At 41.1% G+C, this 19674-nt stretch overlaps 1 protein-coding gene across 4 annotated transcripts in view; it reads right to left on the bottom strand.

Annotated features, from left to right (window-relative positions):
* Positions 1–19674, bottom strand: part of Lmbrd1 (LMBR1 domain containing 1) — an 89310-nt gene that overhangs the window by 46522 nt on the left and 23114 nt on the right. For 2 of the 4 annotated variants that reach the window (XM_017322292.2, XM_030242602.1), the window contains exons 4-7: positions 14862–14959; positions 13736–13803; positions 8180–8268; positions 4798–4868 (exon numbers count right to left, since the gene is read on the bottom strand). In XM_017322292.2, the coding sequence (XP_017177781.1) occupies positions 4798–4868; positions 8180–8268; positions 13736–13803; positions 14862–14959 (326 nt within the window). Of the gene's footprint in view, positions 1–4797; positions 4872–8179; positions 8269–13735; positions 13804–14861; positions 14960–19674 lie in introns of all 4 variants that reach the window. The other 2 variants (NM_026719.2, NM_001310483.1) reach the window with 1 other exon arrangement.

Genomic DNA, 19674 nt, shown 5'->3' with positions numbered 1-19674 from the left:
AAAAGCCTCTAGGTTAGCCCTAATTGCCTCCAATTTTTGTTGCTGTTTTGTTTTGCTTCCAAGAATAAATCAGCAACCAAAATGTTTAAAAACATTATCTATAAAGTTCAAACGTGTTTCCATCTTATTTCACTGATGAGTTTAGAATGGAGATTTTTCTAGGATGATGTTTCTAACTCAAAAATCTTTGATTTTTGCTAAGGTTCAACAACAGGCACATATAGAATAAGCAAACATTTCCCACGCGTTGTAAAACCTCTAATTCACTGACACACATGTTGTTACAACCAATGAGTCAATTCACTGCAAGCACTCCAGCCTTCCCATAAGGACACATACATTTTCTCATGTTTGACATCAGGGAAGGCTGACTGTGTCCTAACACTGATGACAGGGCAGAGGTCAGGACACAGCAGCATCGCTGCATGATCACAAACTCAGTCCTGGCTTCGGAGAAGTCACCTTCCATTGGGTTACACACATCACTGGTATAAAGTGTTCATCTTATCTGACACTTGCATACCTAAGCTAGCCTTACAGCACGGCACAGAGACAAACAATCCACATGGAGCAGAGAAGGAGAACAGAGAAGCACACAGAGTAAAGCTCTCTCTTCACATTCACCAGGACAACAAAATGGGGCAGCTGTCTGCAGAGCAGCATAGAGCGTTCTGTGTCCTTACAAGGAAGAGCCTCATTTAGAAGCTGTTCCACAATGTCTACCTAGGTATATGGAGGTGTACCTTTCTCCTTAAGTACTGCTGCCTTCCAGGCGGGAAGACAGAAAGCAACAAGACCATGAAAATTCACACAATGGTGTTTGTTGTCAGCAGCTTCACAGCAGGTCCCAGACATGGTTCATTATTAGTTCTCAATGGCATAAAAGGAAGTATTGTACTACATTTATTACTACAAATATAATAACTACCATAGGGTAACTAATGGCCACTAATAACTAATCTATAGCAAATGTACATAGAACTAATAGATGCTTATAACTTGAGAACTCTGGAGGACATTTTGATGTTTCCCTGATGAGTGTGCAGTTAGCACCCTTGTCACTAAGCATACCACTGGCCATATTTCATATGGAAAGATCTTTATTCAACATTTCCCCACTTGGGGGCACCAAAAAATTTACAATATCTGCATAGGTATATATCCCCAGAGGTTTCATTTTTAAAATCTGAAAGGTAGCAAATCCCTTTCAACTCAGAGAGTTTGTCATTCCCTACATTGGCTGTGTGAGGTTACACAGCCAATGCTTAAGACAGAGTAAAGGGCCAAAAGGGAAGTGAAATTTAAATGGTCAACTAAGTTTCTAAACTATATATATACTATATATAAGAAACACACTTGATTGGTAAAGAAGTGGCTGTAATTTTAATATAAAAAATTAGCTGTAAGTTCTAGGATAAGACATAATTTCCATTTAGTTGATTCTTCAGATGCAGAGTCAAATAATTTCCCACCTTGGGTGCTGCAGTTAAAATTAAATCCTTTCTACCTTTATGGATATCTTCCATGCCTCCTTTCACACTATACTTCACAAAAGACCAATTCTCAAGCTTTTCCATAATGAGGCCGGAAAAACTTTATAGCTCAACTGTAAACAAATATAATCATTAGTAATATTAATTACCTATTTACACTAAGACAGCCATCTACAAATGGTTGCTTTTTGATTAATTTTCAAAGGAATTGTGTAGCTTTCTGACTAGACTTTAATAACGTTAGGAAATCCGTGGCCTATTTCTATCAGGGAGGCCCAGGATCAGAAAGCAGACGCTATAGATGCACTCAGGCACCTGACTCAGCCATGCATGTTCTTCTTTCCACTGTCAATATCAGTAATAAACTGAGCCACACCCTGGGTGGGGGTGAAATATCACCACACTGTGCTTCGAGCATATTTTCGGTACTATTTAAATGATATTTATTCTCTTTCCTCCTCCTCCCAATTCCAACTACCCATCAATTATGAATACATGTCTGACTTGCACATCCTTGAATAATTCATTTCCTCACTCCTCATGATATAATTGCCTTGTGCATGTTTTTACTTTCAGAGAGCAGAAAGCAGCAGTAATTGTGGTTTGGTTTATATAAAACTAAATATTTAACCAAGTTAGCAATGACTGTTTCACAAGCACTCAGCAGATTGAGTCTCAGACTTACTACACCGTTTAGTTAAACCATCACCCCGAATTTCTGAAGGAATTTCATAAAGACAGTGAGATGATGAAGTAGGTTAGGGGGTTCTTGAACCTGAGCCCATCAGTAAACCTCTTCATTCTATTGTATGTTCAGCGCAAACGAAAAGCTCTAACTCCTAGGGAGTTTACAGCCACACTACTTAGCCCTTGGCTGAGGACTTGGGCAGACCTTTTCATTCTATTCAGCAGCAGCTCTCTGACCTTTGACTCCCAATCTTAGTGTAAGTCCCTGTGGTTATTTTATCAGTATCTTTAAGGTCGCTCCTCTGTATTTGAGGAAAACTGCTGTAAGAATATCTCAATTCAGCATGATCATTTGGTTTAAATGATTAAATGGAAAGGTTCAAAGTTGAACAACGTAACACATTAGTTAAAAATACGTCTCCATGGGCTGGAGAGATGGCTCAGCACAGAGAGCACTGGCTGCTTTTGCAGAGGATCCTTGTCCGGTTCCCAGCACCCACACACCAGCTCAAAATCATCTACAACTCCAGTTCCAGGGGATCTGGCTCCCTCTGCTGGCCTCTGCAGGCACCAGCACACAAGTGCATATATATGCAGGCAAAGCACCAACAAAAGTAATTAATTCATTACAATCCTCTCTGCTCCGTAGCACGGCTCACTCAGGAAGCACCTTTCAAATGGACTTGGTGACTTCACTGATTTTTCTCCTCACTTCACAAACTGGAAGCCAGGCAATATATTACCTGGCCCCTTGCCTGCCTGCCTGCCTGCCTGCCTGCCTGCCTGCCTGCCTCCCTCTCTCCCTCTCTCTCTCTCTCTCTCTCTCTCTCCCTCCCTCCCTCCCTCCCTCCCTCCCTCCCTCCCTCCCTCCCTCCCTCCCTCCCTCCCAGTAGTACCTTTCTAAGGACACAGGTATAGCAAATAGCCTAGGCAGATATAGGCAGCATCTTCCTCTGGGACAGAAGGCTTGCTGTCCATGCAAATGACTCAGCTTCCTTGAGTCAGGCTTCCTTTTCTGTAGTGCACCTCACTGTGTGCGTGCTTCCTGGATTCTACTCACAACTGTGCATGGAAACTAAACCAGAAACCTGAGCAAGACAACATCAAGATTATGGAGCACTGCTGCCGTGATTAACCAAGGCTCCTATCTGACTCAGAGAAGTCTGGCGACTTCTTAAGCCACAGACATAGAGCAGACTGGAATCAGGGTGAGTCCTTGGCCTTTCATACCACTCGCCAGTGGCACTGCAGGTTGTTGGTTTTCTCTCTTGTCCATTTGTCTCTCCTGACTAATCTTTTTCATCCACTGCTTACTTCAGTTCCCTGTAATTACCAAAGCACTTCTCAAAACAATACCTGATGAACTTCACAAACACCCGTGAAAACCTTTCCATTCACCTAGAGGACACAGACTTGGTCTTATGAGAAGGTTAAGAAACAAACTCAAAATCAGCATGGCAGACCAACCAGAGAACAGCAACTGGAGCCCCAGATCTCACTCCTGATTGGTTTACAGTTGTGACTTCTTTTTAAAGAACAAATAATATGCTGTAAGCATATTCTGTGAGACAGATAGCTCTCTGCCCACTTATAGCACATGTCAAACTTATGTATTCATATATTAAAATGCAGACAACTAAAAATGAATAATAAAACTAATACCTAAATAAAACCCTCAAGATATCAAAATGTGTGTGTGTGTGTGTGTGTGTGTGTGTGTGTTTGGACATGTATGTAGATAACTAGTGGTAGTTGCTTCTCTCCACCAAATGAGTTCTAGAACTCAAACTCAGAATACAAGTCTTGGTGGTAGGAGCTCCACCCACTAAGCAATCTTGCCAGCCCAAGGTCTTTTCATTACATATGTATGAGTGAGCATGGAATATAAGTCAATTCTGTTATTATAATAACAGCCCATTTCTTTTATGCCTAAAGAAAGCCATGCAAAACTGTTTCCAAAAGAACTGTATTTTTCATCTTTACAAGAACCAAGAATCTCAAAGGCCTCCAGATACTTTAAATGCTGCTTATTCAGCTCTGGGGGTGGGTGGGAGTGGGGTTAAGAAAGCGCACTGATTATGGTTTTAGCTTCACCGAACCACAGAGCAGTCTGTATATGTAGCAGTCATTAATCCACACTTTGCCATTCCCAGGAAAGTAAACAAAGTCAGAAAATACAGCATCACAGCCTATACACTATATACTATACAGTGTATATACTACACACTATACAGCGTATATACCATACACTATACAGTGTATACACTATACACTATACAGTGTGTATACTACAGAGCAGCCTCAGTGTCTGGCTGCACAGGTACACCCAGATAGAACGAATCTAGGAACCAGTAACATCGTAGCAAACGGATCAGAACTCCGGCATGTACACATGACTAACTCCACATCTGTACAGGACATAATTACCTGCAATTCACAAGTTATGAGAGTCACCTCTCAGTCTTAATTCTGCAAACAGGCGAGATAACCAAGTCTCAAGGAAGGAGAACAAGAATAAGAAGTTGAGGCGGGAAGAACAGTGGGCAGATGCCCAAGGTACAAAGCTGCTGCCTCGGTGACGCTCTAACTCCATCTCAGACTCTCCCATTGCACTTACTGTGTAGGTTATGGCCGCCAGCATCCCAATCAAGGTCAGAGAGCTGATGGAAAAGGACAGAGCTGCCAGGCCTTCTGTGAAAACAAAGACATTGTCAACAGAAGCGTCTCCGAGTCTGCTGTTCCTATTTATTAGAGTATACAGAATACAGGTGTCAGGCTCCTTTAGGCACATGAAGGAATGAAACAAATCGATATCACGGTGTCTGTCAAGTGCTGATTCTATTCAAGAGGAGAGTGTTTAAAGAGCTCTTTATAAATTGAGCTCAAACAGTCCTTTAGATCAGCTAAGATTTCCTTTCCTTCCCCCTATTTAAAATTAGAAATACAAATCAGATTAATGAGTGAACCTAAAAAGAAATGAATAAAATAACAGGTACATAAAAGAAATGGCCTGGACCTTTTCTTTATGCCAACTTGTGTGTGTTGGGGTGTGTGGCATTATGTACATGTGTGAGGGTGTGCATGTGTGTGTGTGTGTGCAGGAGTGAGAGGTCAGCACTGTGTTTTCCTGTTCTCCTTCTCCTCCTCCTCCTCCTCCTCCTCCTCCTCCTCCTCCTCCTCCTCCTCCTCTTCTGAGATAGGGTCTTTCATGGATCTGGAATTTCACGAATTCATCTAGACCCAGTAGCTAACAAGCTTGGGGGATCCTCCATCTGTCCCCAGCTATTTGTGGGAAGGTGACAAATCTTTTATGTTGGTGATGTTTAAACAGTAATATGTTCATGAAGGTTAACAAACTTAAATAATGTATCTTTTAACTCATCTCACTTTTATTTACCACATAAAAAAGAACATATTGACAAATTCATGAGCCAGACAGGGCCAATCCTTAAGCCTTTGTTTTTTAAAACTACATTTCAGGGTTAGAAGAGACAGTGCAGTGGCTAAGAGCATCCTTGCTCTGCCTGAGGACTGAGTTAGGTTCCCATCACTCACATCAAGTAGTCCAAGAGTGCCTGAAACTCCAGCCCCAAGGGATCTGATCTCCTCCCCTGGATACCACAGGTACCTACACATGCATGGCACTGGCACACATGTGGTATCACAACATAAATACATACACACATACACAAAAATCTCTTAAAAACTATATCTTATCAAACCAAAGGTATGTCAACATTATTTTTTTAACTGTCACAGAAGAAACAAAAGTACTATTTATAGCACCAAGCCAGGTCTGGCAGCTAGCTCACAGCTGTATCAAGGAGCCATTATTTCTAAGCTGCACATTGAGATCTGGGATGGAAACATGTGAACAGTCTGAGCTGTGGCTTAGGGGCTGCAGCATCTGGTGTGTAAACATAAGGACCCAAGCTTCAATCTCAGGCACTCATGTGAGCAGAGGATGTGCTGGCCCGCCTGCCTCCCTAGTTTAGCTAGCGAGTGGAGAAGAAACCCTTGATGTCAACCTTTGATCTACATATACACATGAGCAAGTGCCACAGTCCCATGCACGTGTGCATTAACCACACACACTAAGGACATGAAAACATATCACAGAATTAATAAAATGGAGTATTATACTAACACATTTAGACTATCAAAAGGTTAGTTTTACTAATAATCAAAATGGTCTGCTCCAAAGAATTCAAAATTAATCATTGAGAATTATTCCTAGGGCTGGAGAGATGTCTCAGTGGTTAAGAGCACTGACTGCTCTTCCAGAGGTCCTGAGTTCAAATCCCAGCAACCACATGGTAGCTTACAACCATCTGTAATGGGGTCTGATGCCCTCTTCTGGTGACAGCAACATTGTACTCACATAAAATAAATAAATAAATCTTAAAAAAAAAAAAAGAATTATTCCTATAGCAAGATGGTTCCGCATGTTAAAAAGTACATGGCCCACAAACCTGATGACCTGAGTTCAATCCCAGAGCCCACATAAAAGTAGAAGGAGAGAACTCTGTAAAGTTGTCCTCTGAGCTCCACACTTGTGCCAGGGCATCTGTCCACGGCCGCATGCATGCGCACGCACACACACACAAATATTAATATTATTTTTAAAAGACAATCATTCCTAACTGACTAAAGGATAACTAAGCTGATTGAAGATGCTAATGCTATTTCGTGGATAAAAATCTATGATCTGCGCATGCACACTGACAGATACTACTGACAGAGTAGTTGTAGAGTATTTGTAGAATTAATTACTTTGCTACAAAAAAAAAACCCTACTTGCACAAATTATTTTAAAGCATTGTTCAGTGAAAGAAGCCAGCCAGATACATATGAAAATTACAATATGTTGATATCCTTTTAAGCTAATATATAGTTTGATACATTGTAACATGGAAGGTCATAGTAACTGAATAGTACAGTAAGTGGATCCCCGTAGTGATGGACGTGCTCTACACCTTGACTGTACTCAAATATGTTCAGTCATATTTATGTAAGATGAATTCACAGTATGTGTCTGTTTTAGGACACATTAAGTAATAGTTTAGAACAGTTTAATATACTAGATATCTTACACATCTAGGAAGTAGATGAGGGCAATGAGATTAGAAATCAGGAACACTTGGGCTGGAACTGGAGGAAGGGCTCATCAATTAAGAGCATTTTTTGCTCATCCAAAAGACCCAGATTCAATTTCTAGATCCTATACAACAGCAGTTAATAGCTCTCAAAACTCTTGCAGAGGACTAGAGTTGGTGTGGTTCCTAGCAACCACATTGGAGGACTCACAGACAACTCTAACAGCAGCTCCAGGGGATCCAATGCCTCTGACCTCCACAAGTATCTGTAGTATTCTCATGGACATCTATGTACACCCTCCCCGTGTGTGTGTGTGTGTGTGTGTGTGTGTGTGTGTGTGTTTGCACACATGTGTGCGTATATGACTCTATGTGTAATTAAAATTTTTAAAAAGAAATCTTTATTAACTCAGTCAGTATGACCTAGGTTTTATTTTTTCAGATTTTCAATAAAAGCAATGCTGACATATTGTAGTACCATAAATCTACAGTAAAACAGGATTTAATTCCTACATAACTTATAATTTACTTTCTCAATATTACTTTATCTTTAGTAGCATGATAGAGCATTGTCGTATTAAAATTTTTAAATAAAAATCTATGCCCAGCACATTTCTTTAACATATTATTGCACATTATCATAAGGAATTAAAGATCACATTAAAATACCAAGCCCATTAAAATCCTTTGTACATTAAAGCGCCTCTTTAACAGGTACCTCTCCGTAGAAATGAAAAGCTGCCTATGTAACGGCCGGAAGGCAGCTTTAACAGTGTAAACCTCCTCACCGAAGTACAGAACGGTAGAGCTAAGTCCTTAGACAACTAAAAACTGGCTAATCTTCATAAATTTCCAAAAAAATGCAAAGTAGGAATTCCTTGAAAAAAATGTTTTAACACTTACGACCAGTTCCAAGGTCTTCAAACAGGAGCTTCACCTTTTCCCACTCTGTTGAGTTGTTGTTGTTGGGCAGATGCAGAGGCACAAAGGCACTACAAAGGAGAAAAGAACTCTGTCTACAGGCCTTGGAAAGAAGTTAAAGAAATAAATAATAAAAGAAAAGATCTGAAACGCAATTGAAACTTTTAAGAGAAAGATCAATTCTCCCAAATCCATGCCATCCACGCCAGACCCGGGGGGAGGAGTTTCTCCTGACGGACTTACTTTATTGCCTATTTGTTTTGAAGCATATTAGAAAAATTCTATGTTGACTTAGCAAAAAAATACATACAATCATTTCAATATATTTACATGTAAAACTGAAACAAAATGTGTCACAGTCAAAAGTACACATCACACAGTGAGGCCAGGGGTGATCTCTGCTTTTCTTTGCGATGTCTTTCAAGATCGTGCCCCATGTACACCACGGCACTTTTTTTTCTTGCCTAATCTACAGGAGAGAGGAGCATACTAGACAGAATCACAGCCGCAGAGCTAACACTAAGAAACGATGGACAACAGAATGCAGCTGGTTTATTTTCCAGGCCAGAATAATAAACAAAGACATCAAGACACTGAGATTAAAAAGCAGGATGTCCTCAAGATAACGTATGGGAAAAACCACTCTAAAGGATAAATACACTATTCATACCTCCTTTCTAAACATTTAATTATAAGGAAAGTAGTAATATGTATAAAATTTTTTAACAGAAGAAATGACTATATTGAATTGAATATATACATACAAATATATATATATATATATATATATATATATATATATATACACACACACACACACACACACACATACATACATATATATATGTATGGGTATTTTCCAAAGAAAGCAATTATTTTGAAAGTTTAGTTTTGAAAACTTTTACTCTACTCTAGTTCTTAAAAAAAGATGAATTGAATTCATGTTGGGTTATTTAATTTCCAATCATTGAGCTATAGATGAAGGCAAGAAAGAGCTACTTATATAATAACCTAGTTTCATTTAGGCATAACTTTTTTTGACAGCCCTCAAAGTATATTTTGAACTTTTTAGTTCAGAACGTGAGTTTAGAAAAAAATTCTTTTATCAAAAAATTACCTAAAGTATGATTAAAGCATATTACAAATACTTAAAAGTAGTATTGGTACTCAAAAATTCAGTTTTACAGAGTCAAAAGTACTGTAATTTGGCAGAATAGACTCTTGACTTGGAGGAATGCCTGAAGATCCAACTTCTGAGGATGGCTGTTCAACAGTTCAGAAGGGACAGAGCAATGCGAGAGGAAATGTCAGACAACCCAAATTTTTTAACTAAACTTTTAAAAGAATGATACAAACGTTAAATTGGACTGATTTCAGAGAATTAATTATTTTGATGAAATCCATCAGAGCCTTGGCACTCATTAGTTCAGACAGGAACCAGACCAGAGACTCAAAGCATCTCTCCAACCACATTACCACAGGGATTTAATCATTAATAAACAGAACCCCAATAATTTGATATAAAGAGAACTATCAATAGGCAGAATGAAAACTAATTATGTAACTAAACACTAAATTCTAAGCAATGGTACACAACTATTTAACGTAATGCACGGGAGGGAGTAATGGTCAGTGTGTACCAGTGCAAGCTTAACTCTTTACATGGGGCCAGGCTACAGTAGGAGGGCTGGGAAGCAGATCACAGCCAAGTACTGCCTCCTGGAAACGAGAGGACCTCGGTTCTCATAACTGAAGCTGAGGTGGCTGCACAGGCCCCGCAAGACACGGACGCCGACAAGCTCTGAGCAAGGTGTAGTTAGGGGCTCATCGGCACACTCCTCTGTGGACAACTGGTGGCCTCCGAGAGACGGAATGGCAGTAGAGGCTCCTGGTAGGTTGACCACGCTCACGTGGATGAGACCGTACGCACAAGTATATGAAAGGCACAAAGTGGAGTCCATAACTTTTTACATCTTTTAATGAGGGAGGGGAGAGGGGGTGAGGCTAGATCTGGGAAGAGTTAAAGGGAAGACGATGTGGGTAAATTTGATTAAAATAGATTGGGTGAAATTCTTGAAACTTCATAAAACATTTATTTTAAAAAGGCAATTGAAATCAAATACTGATGTGACACATCACTTTTGAAGCGGCAAATAAAAGCAAGACTCTCAGGCTTTTGTAAATGATGATGATTTACGGCAAACAAGCGTCATAGTTTAAAATTGCATCCTTAATTTGCCTCACTCAAAGGCAGTGACCAGAGAGAACCCCAGTTTCTACAGCCACAGTAACCAACAGAAAGGGGACACAGTAAGATTAGAACCCCCTCTCCTCACTGACAATAAGAAAGCTGACAAGTTTCTTAGTGAAAACATTCTGATGTCCGTCTGCATCACTACACTAGCTTAATGCAATGCATCTTGGGAAGAGGCAAAGAGGAGGCTAATTATCGACTTTCAGGAGACAGGAAATTGAAAGGATGAATTCAGTGCAATCAAACAAGATTTTCCCCTCCTACCTCTCCCCCTGGATCATCTGTCTCCTCCAGATCTCTGTGCATCTTCTCTTTCTGACCCTTGCCTGAATTACTAGTGGCTCACCCAGCCGACCTTTTAATACTTCACTTCCCAAACCCAACGTCCAAGAACCCCGCCCACACAACCTTTATAGTGCTCTAACTTTTAAAGCAGGACTTCGCTTGAGTCACGATCACACATCTTCTCTGCCTCCTGACTGCTAAGCAGGATAAGGCTCACCATTTCTTAAACACTGCATGCTAAGAGTCTACATACCTAATATCACGTGCCAAGGATCTAAGTGGTCACTTGAAACACCACATTGTGCTTTGTTGATTGTTTGCTTGTTGGTTTGGGGAGAAAGATGGGTTTAAGGTCACATACTTTTCACGTCACTCTTCATCTGTGTAGAGCCCTTCTGCCCTGACACGGGTATCTTTGAAAGGAGACAACAAACAGTTCCTTCCACATTGCACAGAGAAGGACACAGTAAGAGGTGGCCATCTGTAAGCCAGGCACAATTCTTACCAGAAGCCAGCCTTGCCAACATCTTGATCACAGGCTTCTACAGCTGTGAAAATTAAATGTCTACCGTTAAGCCTCTGGCCCGTGGCACTTTGTTATGGCAGGAGAAGCAAACTATTATAGTCTGCATGCCTTTTGCCTTCTCTCCTTATCTAATCTAATCAATCAGTTCAAATTTTAACTCAATGGCTGGCTACTCCCTCCGAGTCTTCTGATTCTCCATGGTGCTCTTCATCTTGTGGCGCCCCATTTTGGCTCTGGTTCGGGCCTTAAGGACAAACCTGAGACTGGCTCAGTTTCTGCGGCCATGTGGGAGAGCCTAAGTCTGGATGGCTCAGCAAGACCTGTTTGGCCCTGCCTCTGCCCCTCCATTGCTGATGTAGAGCTTGGCCCTGTCAGTCACTCCATACCCTCTGTCATCCTTCCCTGCCTGCCTCCTATGTCATCTTACCCCACCAAAAACCCCCTCCCATGGTCCGAACTTATATAAGAGAGAGGCTGATGCCATAAAGTTGAGTTCCTGCTTTGACAAGACTCCCGGCTCGGTGTGTTTCTTCTGGGCCATCGACACTCGACATCCAGCTTAGCCCCGGAGAGACCCTGGCGGGACCTGGATCTCTCTCCTCTCACCTGGACGTGCCACCAAGGAGCCGGCAACATCTCATGTGTATCTCTCACTGAAGGGCTTAAACGCTGTAATTCATTTATTTGCATGTATCCTGGGTGTGGCCCTTGAGGACAGAGGCCATCAATTTCCTTTGCTGACCCCAAGACCCAGCAGTGACACAAAACACAAGTGCTCCAAAGACTGCTGAGCCCTACAAATATCGAGCCTGCACCACACACTGGCTACACTACCTACAGATTTATCAGCAAGAAAATCTTCTCAAAGAAACTCGGGGCTTCTGCCTTAAAGGTATCCTCGAGCAACTCAGTAAAGGTGTAACAAGACAGCACTGCCCGGATAACTGAGACACTGCTAGTCCTTAATCCATTTTTCTCGTACACGGCGTGTGCACAGATAGATGCGTTTATCGATGGTTCTCGGGCTACCCTACATCAGGATCTGCTGTATGCTGAGCGCCTGGATTTACACAAATCCAAGAGTTTTACTGTTCCTTTTGCTTTCTATGCCTGTGATTGCCTCAGAGCTACGGAGGAGGGAGGGGGTACATGACTACACACGCTCAATGCATGACCAACCTAAAGCATTTGCTGCCTAGCTGCCCTTTAATCTTGCAGACCCCGTTTTAAGAAGCAGGCTAACAGACATGCCTTAAATGTCATCAAGAGAAAACTAGCATAAATACCTCGCTGGCCTTAATCATTAGAAAAGGGGGGCTTATAAGCATATTCTACAACTATAACAAATAACAAAACCCTAAATGTACAGCCCTTTATGACCCAGGAAGACAGGCAAAAAACAGGAACCATATATAACCTCCATGCTCCTTGGGAGCCATGCCGGCCACAAATCACATCATGAATGTCTCAAGGATTGAGAAGGTATTTACTAAATTATGGGCTAGTGGCTAAAGGTCACTTCAGAGAAGCCAGGTTCAGTGTTCAGCACCCATATGGCGGCTCAGGACGCTCTAGCACTCCAGTTCCAGGCCTCTGCAGGCATAAGGCACACAGGTAATACACAGATAGACATGAAGCCAAAACAACCTGACACAGAGAATAAAATTTGAACATTTGTTTAAAGCCTTCCAAATTCATCATTAAAAAATTGTTAAAAAGCATATGACTACCTAATGTGTGTCTTCAAGGGAAGGTAGACAAAGGGACTTGGAGGGATAAAAGGGAATAGGGAAATAACGTGATTGTGTTATAATATTAAAACAAGCTTAATCTAAAAAAACTTAGGAAGTTTGACATCACAAATAAAGGATCAATTTATCACCCTTTCTGCTATTAAAAGGATAAGAGCTATTTTAACAAAGACAAATGTCTCCAACAAACAAGGACAAATGTCAGACTCAGGAATCAATGAATAAAACTTCACCGATACTTCCATTAAATACATAGAGCTCTACAGACTCAGATTCAAGCTTTTAACATATGGGCAGCATGCATGTCCATGGAGGAGCCCCAGAGCTCACACTCATGAGCTGCTGTCCTCTGAGAAGGCAGAGAACTCCCCATCAGCAGGCAGAGAACTGCACACTTCCCAGGGAAGACTCCCAGAACATTGCAGCAAGCATTAATATCGAAACATCACCAAGAACTGGGTAAAATACAACACACAAAACACAAATGCATTCATGTAAAACCAGTAGCAACACGGAGGGTGCATGCAGGGGGGAGAAGTGCAAATGCCTAGAAGAAAACCAGTGCTCACTATGGCTCCACACAGTGAGAACATAAAAAGCCACTTGTTTGTTCCCCCCACTTTTGTTTATTTTCCTTGTCTAGATTTTTCTGAATGAACCTTCTGTTACCATTACTCAAATAATTCTTGTTCCCACTGGCACACTGAAATATCAAAACTTACCCAACGAGAAGCAGCAGAGCGCAGATCACAACAAATCCCAAAGTGTACTTGAGCGCCGTTTTAATTTGCTAGAGACCAGGAGGGGAGAATGTATCTCTTAGCAAGCCTTTACATAAAAAGGTATTGTGACAGCATAATAATACTCTTTCATATTGAATATACATTTCAAGTCAAGAATGCAGAGCTTCAACTGTTGGACAGAAAAGCCTTAAAATGTAAAGACAACTATAATCAGTGTTCTGCATCTTAGGTGCCTTTGCAAGTATCTGGAATGATCAAAACCCTTGAAAAGCACCACGCTGAATCCATAATTAGTCAGTGGGTGGAACTGTCAAAATAGAAAAATATTTCCCAAAACAAGCAACACTTAGCACCTGTCTATCCCTAATCCAAACACTGAAAACCGTCATAAGAATAAGCAAAATTCTTTTTGTTTGGTTTGTTTTTATTTTTTTCAAGACAGGGTTTCTCACTATAGCCCTGGTTGTCCTGGAACTCACTCTGTAGACCAGGCTAATCTCAAACTCAGAGAGATCTGTCTGCCTCTGCTTCTGCCTCTGTTTCCCGAGTACTGGAATTAAAGGTATATGACACTACGCCTGGCTAAGAATAAGTACTATTCTCATGTATGTACTTATATGCTTATGTTCATAAAATATAAATACATAACTATATAAATACTTATATGTTCACATGTTTTGTTATATATGTAAATAGAAGTATATACACATATAAATTACTATGTAGCCCGACCAGCATTCAACTTGGTAATCATCCTACCCCCATCTCCCAAGTACTGGGATTACAGGTGTGCACCACCCCACCTAGCTTGTGTGCACATTTTAAATACATGTACAACATCTGTCATGCCAGGCAGCACCGTTCCAAACACTTTACACACGTTAATTCACCCAATTCTCACAACAAGTATAAGGTAGATGATCTCACTTCTATTTTAGAGACAGGAGGCTGAGGCCCAGAGGTTAACTAGTTTTTCCTGAGCCAGCCAGGTCCTCCAGGTCTAAGGAAGCGCTAGAATACAGTCAAGAGGAGTCATGCATGGCACGCATTGAAAACTGCGGACACAATCCTGTGAGCGAGGAGGAGCCCATCGTAAGGCACTCACGGTGCATTTGCTGGCGTCGTCCTCATCCTTCTCTTCGTAGTAGAAGTACACAAACGGGATCCAGAAGAACACACAGAAGAGAATGACAGAATACAGAGCTGTGGGCAGGAACAACAAAAGCCTGATCAAACTTACGTCACGGACATCCTATAGTCCTAACTGCATACATATGGCATTCAAGCAGCCTTTGGTTTTCCATTCCAAGGAATCAACAAGATTAGAATAATACACACAACTGGAGTTAAGCTCCAGGCAATGTGTAACAAGGTCCTGTGGAAGCTAGCATCGGTTCTCACTGTATACACAGTAAACAAACCTGCACTCTCTCAGTTCAATTAGCTCTGCACTCATTCCAGCCCAGCATTTACCAGCCACTCTGGCAACTTAAAGAGCCAACAAAAAAAGATACAGGAATTTTTACAGAAATGAATTCCCTTTGCTAAATATAAAACACAAAGAATTAGCACACATAAATCAAACAAGGTGAAGAAAAGTTTAGACTAGCAATATGTTAGTAAAATGAGACTCCAAGTTATTTGGCAGGAATTATTATTCTGCTTTAAGATAATGTTAGATATGAGATATTTTTACATAGTGGAGTATTTAATTCACTACAAAGCTTAACCTGGGAGCAAAGATCCAATTCATTCATGAATTAAAAAAAGCAGTGGAAGTAACTTTGAGAGACTTAAAAAAAAACCAGGAAACCTGTTTTTTGAAATCTGTGCATAAGCATTTTCTTGCATGCACACACACACACACACACACACACACACACACACACACACACACAAAATCTGGAAAGATTGCAGCAGTTATGTCATCATCATAAGCCAGTTATGAAGGAGCAGATATCAGATTCCTCCACAAAGGGATCAATACGACCAGCTCAAACACGGCAGAATGACTACTGTGCAGGAGAAAATAACAGGTTGGTACGGGCACAGAAACCTGTGTGCTCCTGCCATGGCAAGCAGTAGGATCTTTCTCAAACACTGGAAGATACGACTGCTACATAAGTGGATGGTTATACTTCTGCATACGCATCCAAAAGAATTAAAAATGGTGTCTGAGTCATTTCTACACTCCCCGTTTTTTTTATAATAGCTTTTTTAAAAAGCTGCATTATTTATAATAGTGAAAATACAGATAAAACCAGGGCCCAATGACAAACAGTGAAGTACAATATAACCTACATGTAAAGTGGACTATTATTCAAACATAAAAGAGAAATTCTAGCATATGCTATAATGTGGATAAATTCTAAAATCACTGTAGTAAGTGAAATATACCAGTCACAAAGAAGTAAAAACTATGTAATTAAACTAAGAGGAAAAAATAAAGTAAAACGCATAAAGACAAAGGGTAGACAGATGACTGTCAGGAAGAAGTAGTTGGCTGCACATGAGTTACAAAATATTTAAACATGCTCCTAATCTTGGCAACACATGATCTCATTTATAAAACAATGTCCGTAAGTGCTGCAGGCTGTTGCCGGACTCTCTAACGAGGCATGAGGCAAACTCTGCATCAAATCATGCTGTCCCACTATAGCCACTGCCCTGAAGTCCATTTCTCTGGCTTCTTGCTATACGATGAAGCACCTTGTATATCAATAAATACACATCTCCATCCAAATATTAGGCATGCCACTTTCAAAAGTTAAAAATCAGAGCAAAACCTTAAACAAATACTCTGCTGTAGACAGAGCATCTACAGTGACCAAAAGCACATTTAAAGATGCCTGCTGTTATCGTAATCAGCAGGAAAATGTAAAGGGTCCCAACAATAAGCCCCAACAAAGCGAGCTAAGTTCTCTGCAATGATTCCAAACAACCCAAAGGGCCAACTGTCCACCAGCAGCTGGATAAACAGACTGAGATGTGATGTTGCATCCACATGAAAGAATGCAACAAAAAGACAGGCGCGACATAAATGCAGTTCCCAGATGTTACACTGAGTAAAACAAGCCCCCAACAAAAACAGTATATGCACTATGTATGAGTGACTGCAAAGTTTCTCCAAACTAGCCAAACTAGTCTCATAGGAGGCCAAAAACTGTCTACGGTTGTGACTGATGAAGAGGAAAACTCAACAAGAGAGACTTCCCAACAGTGAACAGTTCCCCAAGGCAGCAAGAAATAGAAAACTGTGGAGACTCAGCAGTCTCCAGGCAGGCGCCACACAAAGCACACCACACACCGTCCCAAAAAGCTAAACATCCAAAAAGCTGACAGCCCAGCTAAACTATCTTCTCCATCTGATTGTCTTCCTTGGTGCCCATCAAGATTTCTGTATTTGGCCCATAAGTGCTGAGCTACAAAGTAGAACTAAATTAACATTTATGATTGGGTCATTTCTATCACCCAGTTATCCTTTTATATCTATAAACAGAAACTCAAATACTGCGTCTTCTACTGTCGTGAAACAGAAGAACTACCTCTTTTAAAGATGTGTTCCAGACTCGTACTTATCATCAGAGGAAGCAGTCCTTACTTCCCAGTCAGAGCACTCTGAATCCTGACATCTTTATAATGTACTTGTGTTTCCATTACAGACTACCATTAGTAAATTACAGTAAGCAAGTTTTAGGTAGGTCGGACCACTGATATCAAGGCTCACATAAAGAAAAAGCCTCATATGCACAGAAATTGACACAGATCAGACTCATAAACTTCCCATTTCTTGTCTAAAAAATTAAATATATTTATATTTCATATGCATGTGAACATATATATGTTAATATATATCATAATACCATATCATATATCATAATATACATATATGATTCACATTATGTGTGTGTATATATATATATATGTATATATATATATACATATATATATGTGTGTGTGTGTGTGTGTGTGTATGTATGAACAAACTAGCAAAACAACTAAACAGAGAGCTACTGGCAAAGATCACATGCTAATTCCCCTATGTCAGGAACTAAAAAGGGGGCCCTGGGGAAGGAGAGGGGGGAAGACCCACACCCCACCAGAGTTCCACCTATGCTCTGGTCTGTCAGGTGTGGGGGGGCTGCTATCTACCTTCCAGTCTTCCCCAGGTGGGCATCTAAGCCTCTGACCCACTCTTCAGGAGGTGGCAAGGGGCAGCCCTACTTGGGAGTCCCAGAGCTACTTTGCTAAAGCCAGCCGGGTTATGGGAGAAAGGGATGAGGGAAAAGGGTCCCAACACCAGCGGGAGTGAGTGCAGCAGATCTTGACTGGAGCACAGGAAGGCCTGCCATCGGGAGATTAGAATCGGCTCATGAAGAGAAAGTCTGTCCCATCCTCCAAGAGCAGTGGGCCTTGATGAGCAGAGACATTCTGTGGTTTTAGAGCTTTATTGTAGAAAGGCAGGGAGAAAGAGAGAAGGTAGAAAAGAGAGAGAGAAAGAGAGAGAGAGAGAGGGTGAGAGTGAGGGATAAGAGGGAGACAAGTAAGAGGAGAGCAAGGTGGAGGCCTAACAGCCCCTTTTATGGTCTTTACTGTTGCTAGGTAACTGGGGAGGAGTTTAGCCTAAAGGTTAGAAGCTTGGGCCATTGCCTACTTGACTTCTCTTGGGGGGGGGGGGTAACTTAGGCAGAAGCCAGAGTTCCAGGAGCATGAGGGCACACCTACCATGTCATGTAGGTGAATTATCATCCTTTTTGGGGTTCAGACTTCAGCTCAACTGGAGACCAGCCCGCAATTCCCCACACCCTTACATTGTTTTTTGTAGTTACAGAAAAAGCAAGCAATCTACCTTCTAAATGCTTTGTGTCGCTAAGGGATAATGCATGTGAAATTAACTTAAATACAGTCGATTTCTGAAATATTAAAATTCAAGAGCATTTTCCTGTTTATTATTAACCTTTAACTCAAAGCACTATGATAAAAGGGAAGAGATAGGTTTCTGTGGCACACACCTGTAATCCCAGCTAATGCGGAGGCTGAAGTACCAAGATCATAAATTTGAGCACCCCTTGGATTATAAAGCAAGTTCAAGGCCACCTTAGACAAGTTACTGGTAACCTGTCTCAAAATTGAAATAAAACGGCAACAGGGATTTAGCTCAGTGGCATGGTGCTTGCCTGGCCTGCCAAAGTCAGTCTTTAACACTGAGAATCATTAGTCATTACACAAATTTTAGTTTTAGAGGGTGAAAGTATAAAGATACTGTACTCTGGGAATAAAAAAAGTTTTCCAACTTCTTTTATCCTATGAGGAAACCTGGGGTCAACTCTGAGAGCTGCACACCCAACACCCATCTTCCTTTCAACTTCTCCTGTATTTCCACCTTCCCCTTTGACCTGCTTCCTGCTTGAAACTGATACACAGTGCCCTAAAATAACTCCGCACCATTTGGACATTTTATGATTGTCAGAGACTAACTGCCAAGGGTGAAGACCAGAGAAGAAATGAACTTCGGACCCTTACAACACGACCCAGCAGCCCAGGCCAGCCTTCAATTCCAGCTCTGAGCTAGTGCGAGCACTGCCTCATCCTCTGCAGCAGGCACTCCCAACAGCTGCTAAGACAACACCTGTCACACAGTTGTTATGAAAAAGTTTCATAATGAACTACTTGAAAGCGCACTGCCCATAGCAGACTACTCACTAAGGAATGAACCAATTGTAAACCATCTTGTTCCCTTGGTAATTAGTAACCTATAGGATGTAGAAGGGAAAAGGCTCTGTGGCCTGTGACATTCTCTAAAAGAGATTTCTTAATTCATTTTATAAAGCTGCCCGAGTCTTTATATTTAAGCCTGACAAAAATCAAATAAAGGGAAGGTCACGGGCCTGTACTGATACACGTTGATTGAAGACTTC

The sequence above is a fragment of the Mus musculus genome, chromosome 1, assembly GCF_000001635.26.
Source record: "Mus musculus strain C57BL/6J chromosome 1, GRCm38.p6 C57BL/6J".
Classification (NCBI taxonomy): domain Eukaryota; kingdom Metazoa; phylum Chordata; class Mammalia; order Rodentia; family Muridae; genus Mus; species Mus musculus.
The sequence above is the reverse complement of the archived record's forward strand: the minus strand, read 5'-3'. Positions and strand labels throughout refer to the sequence as shown.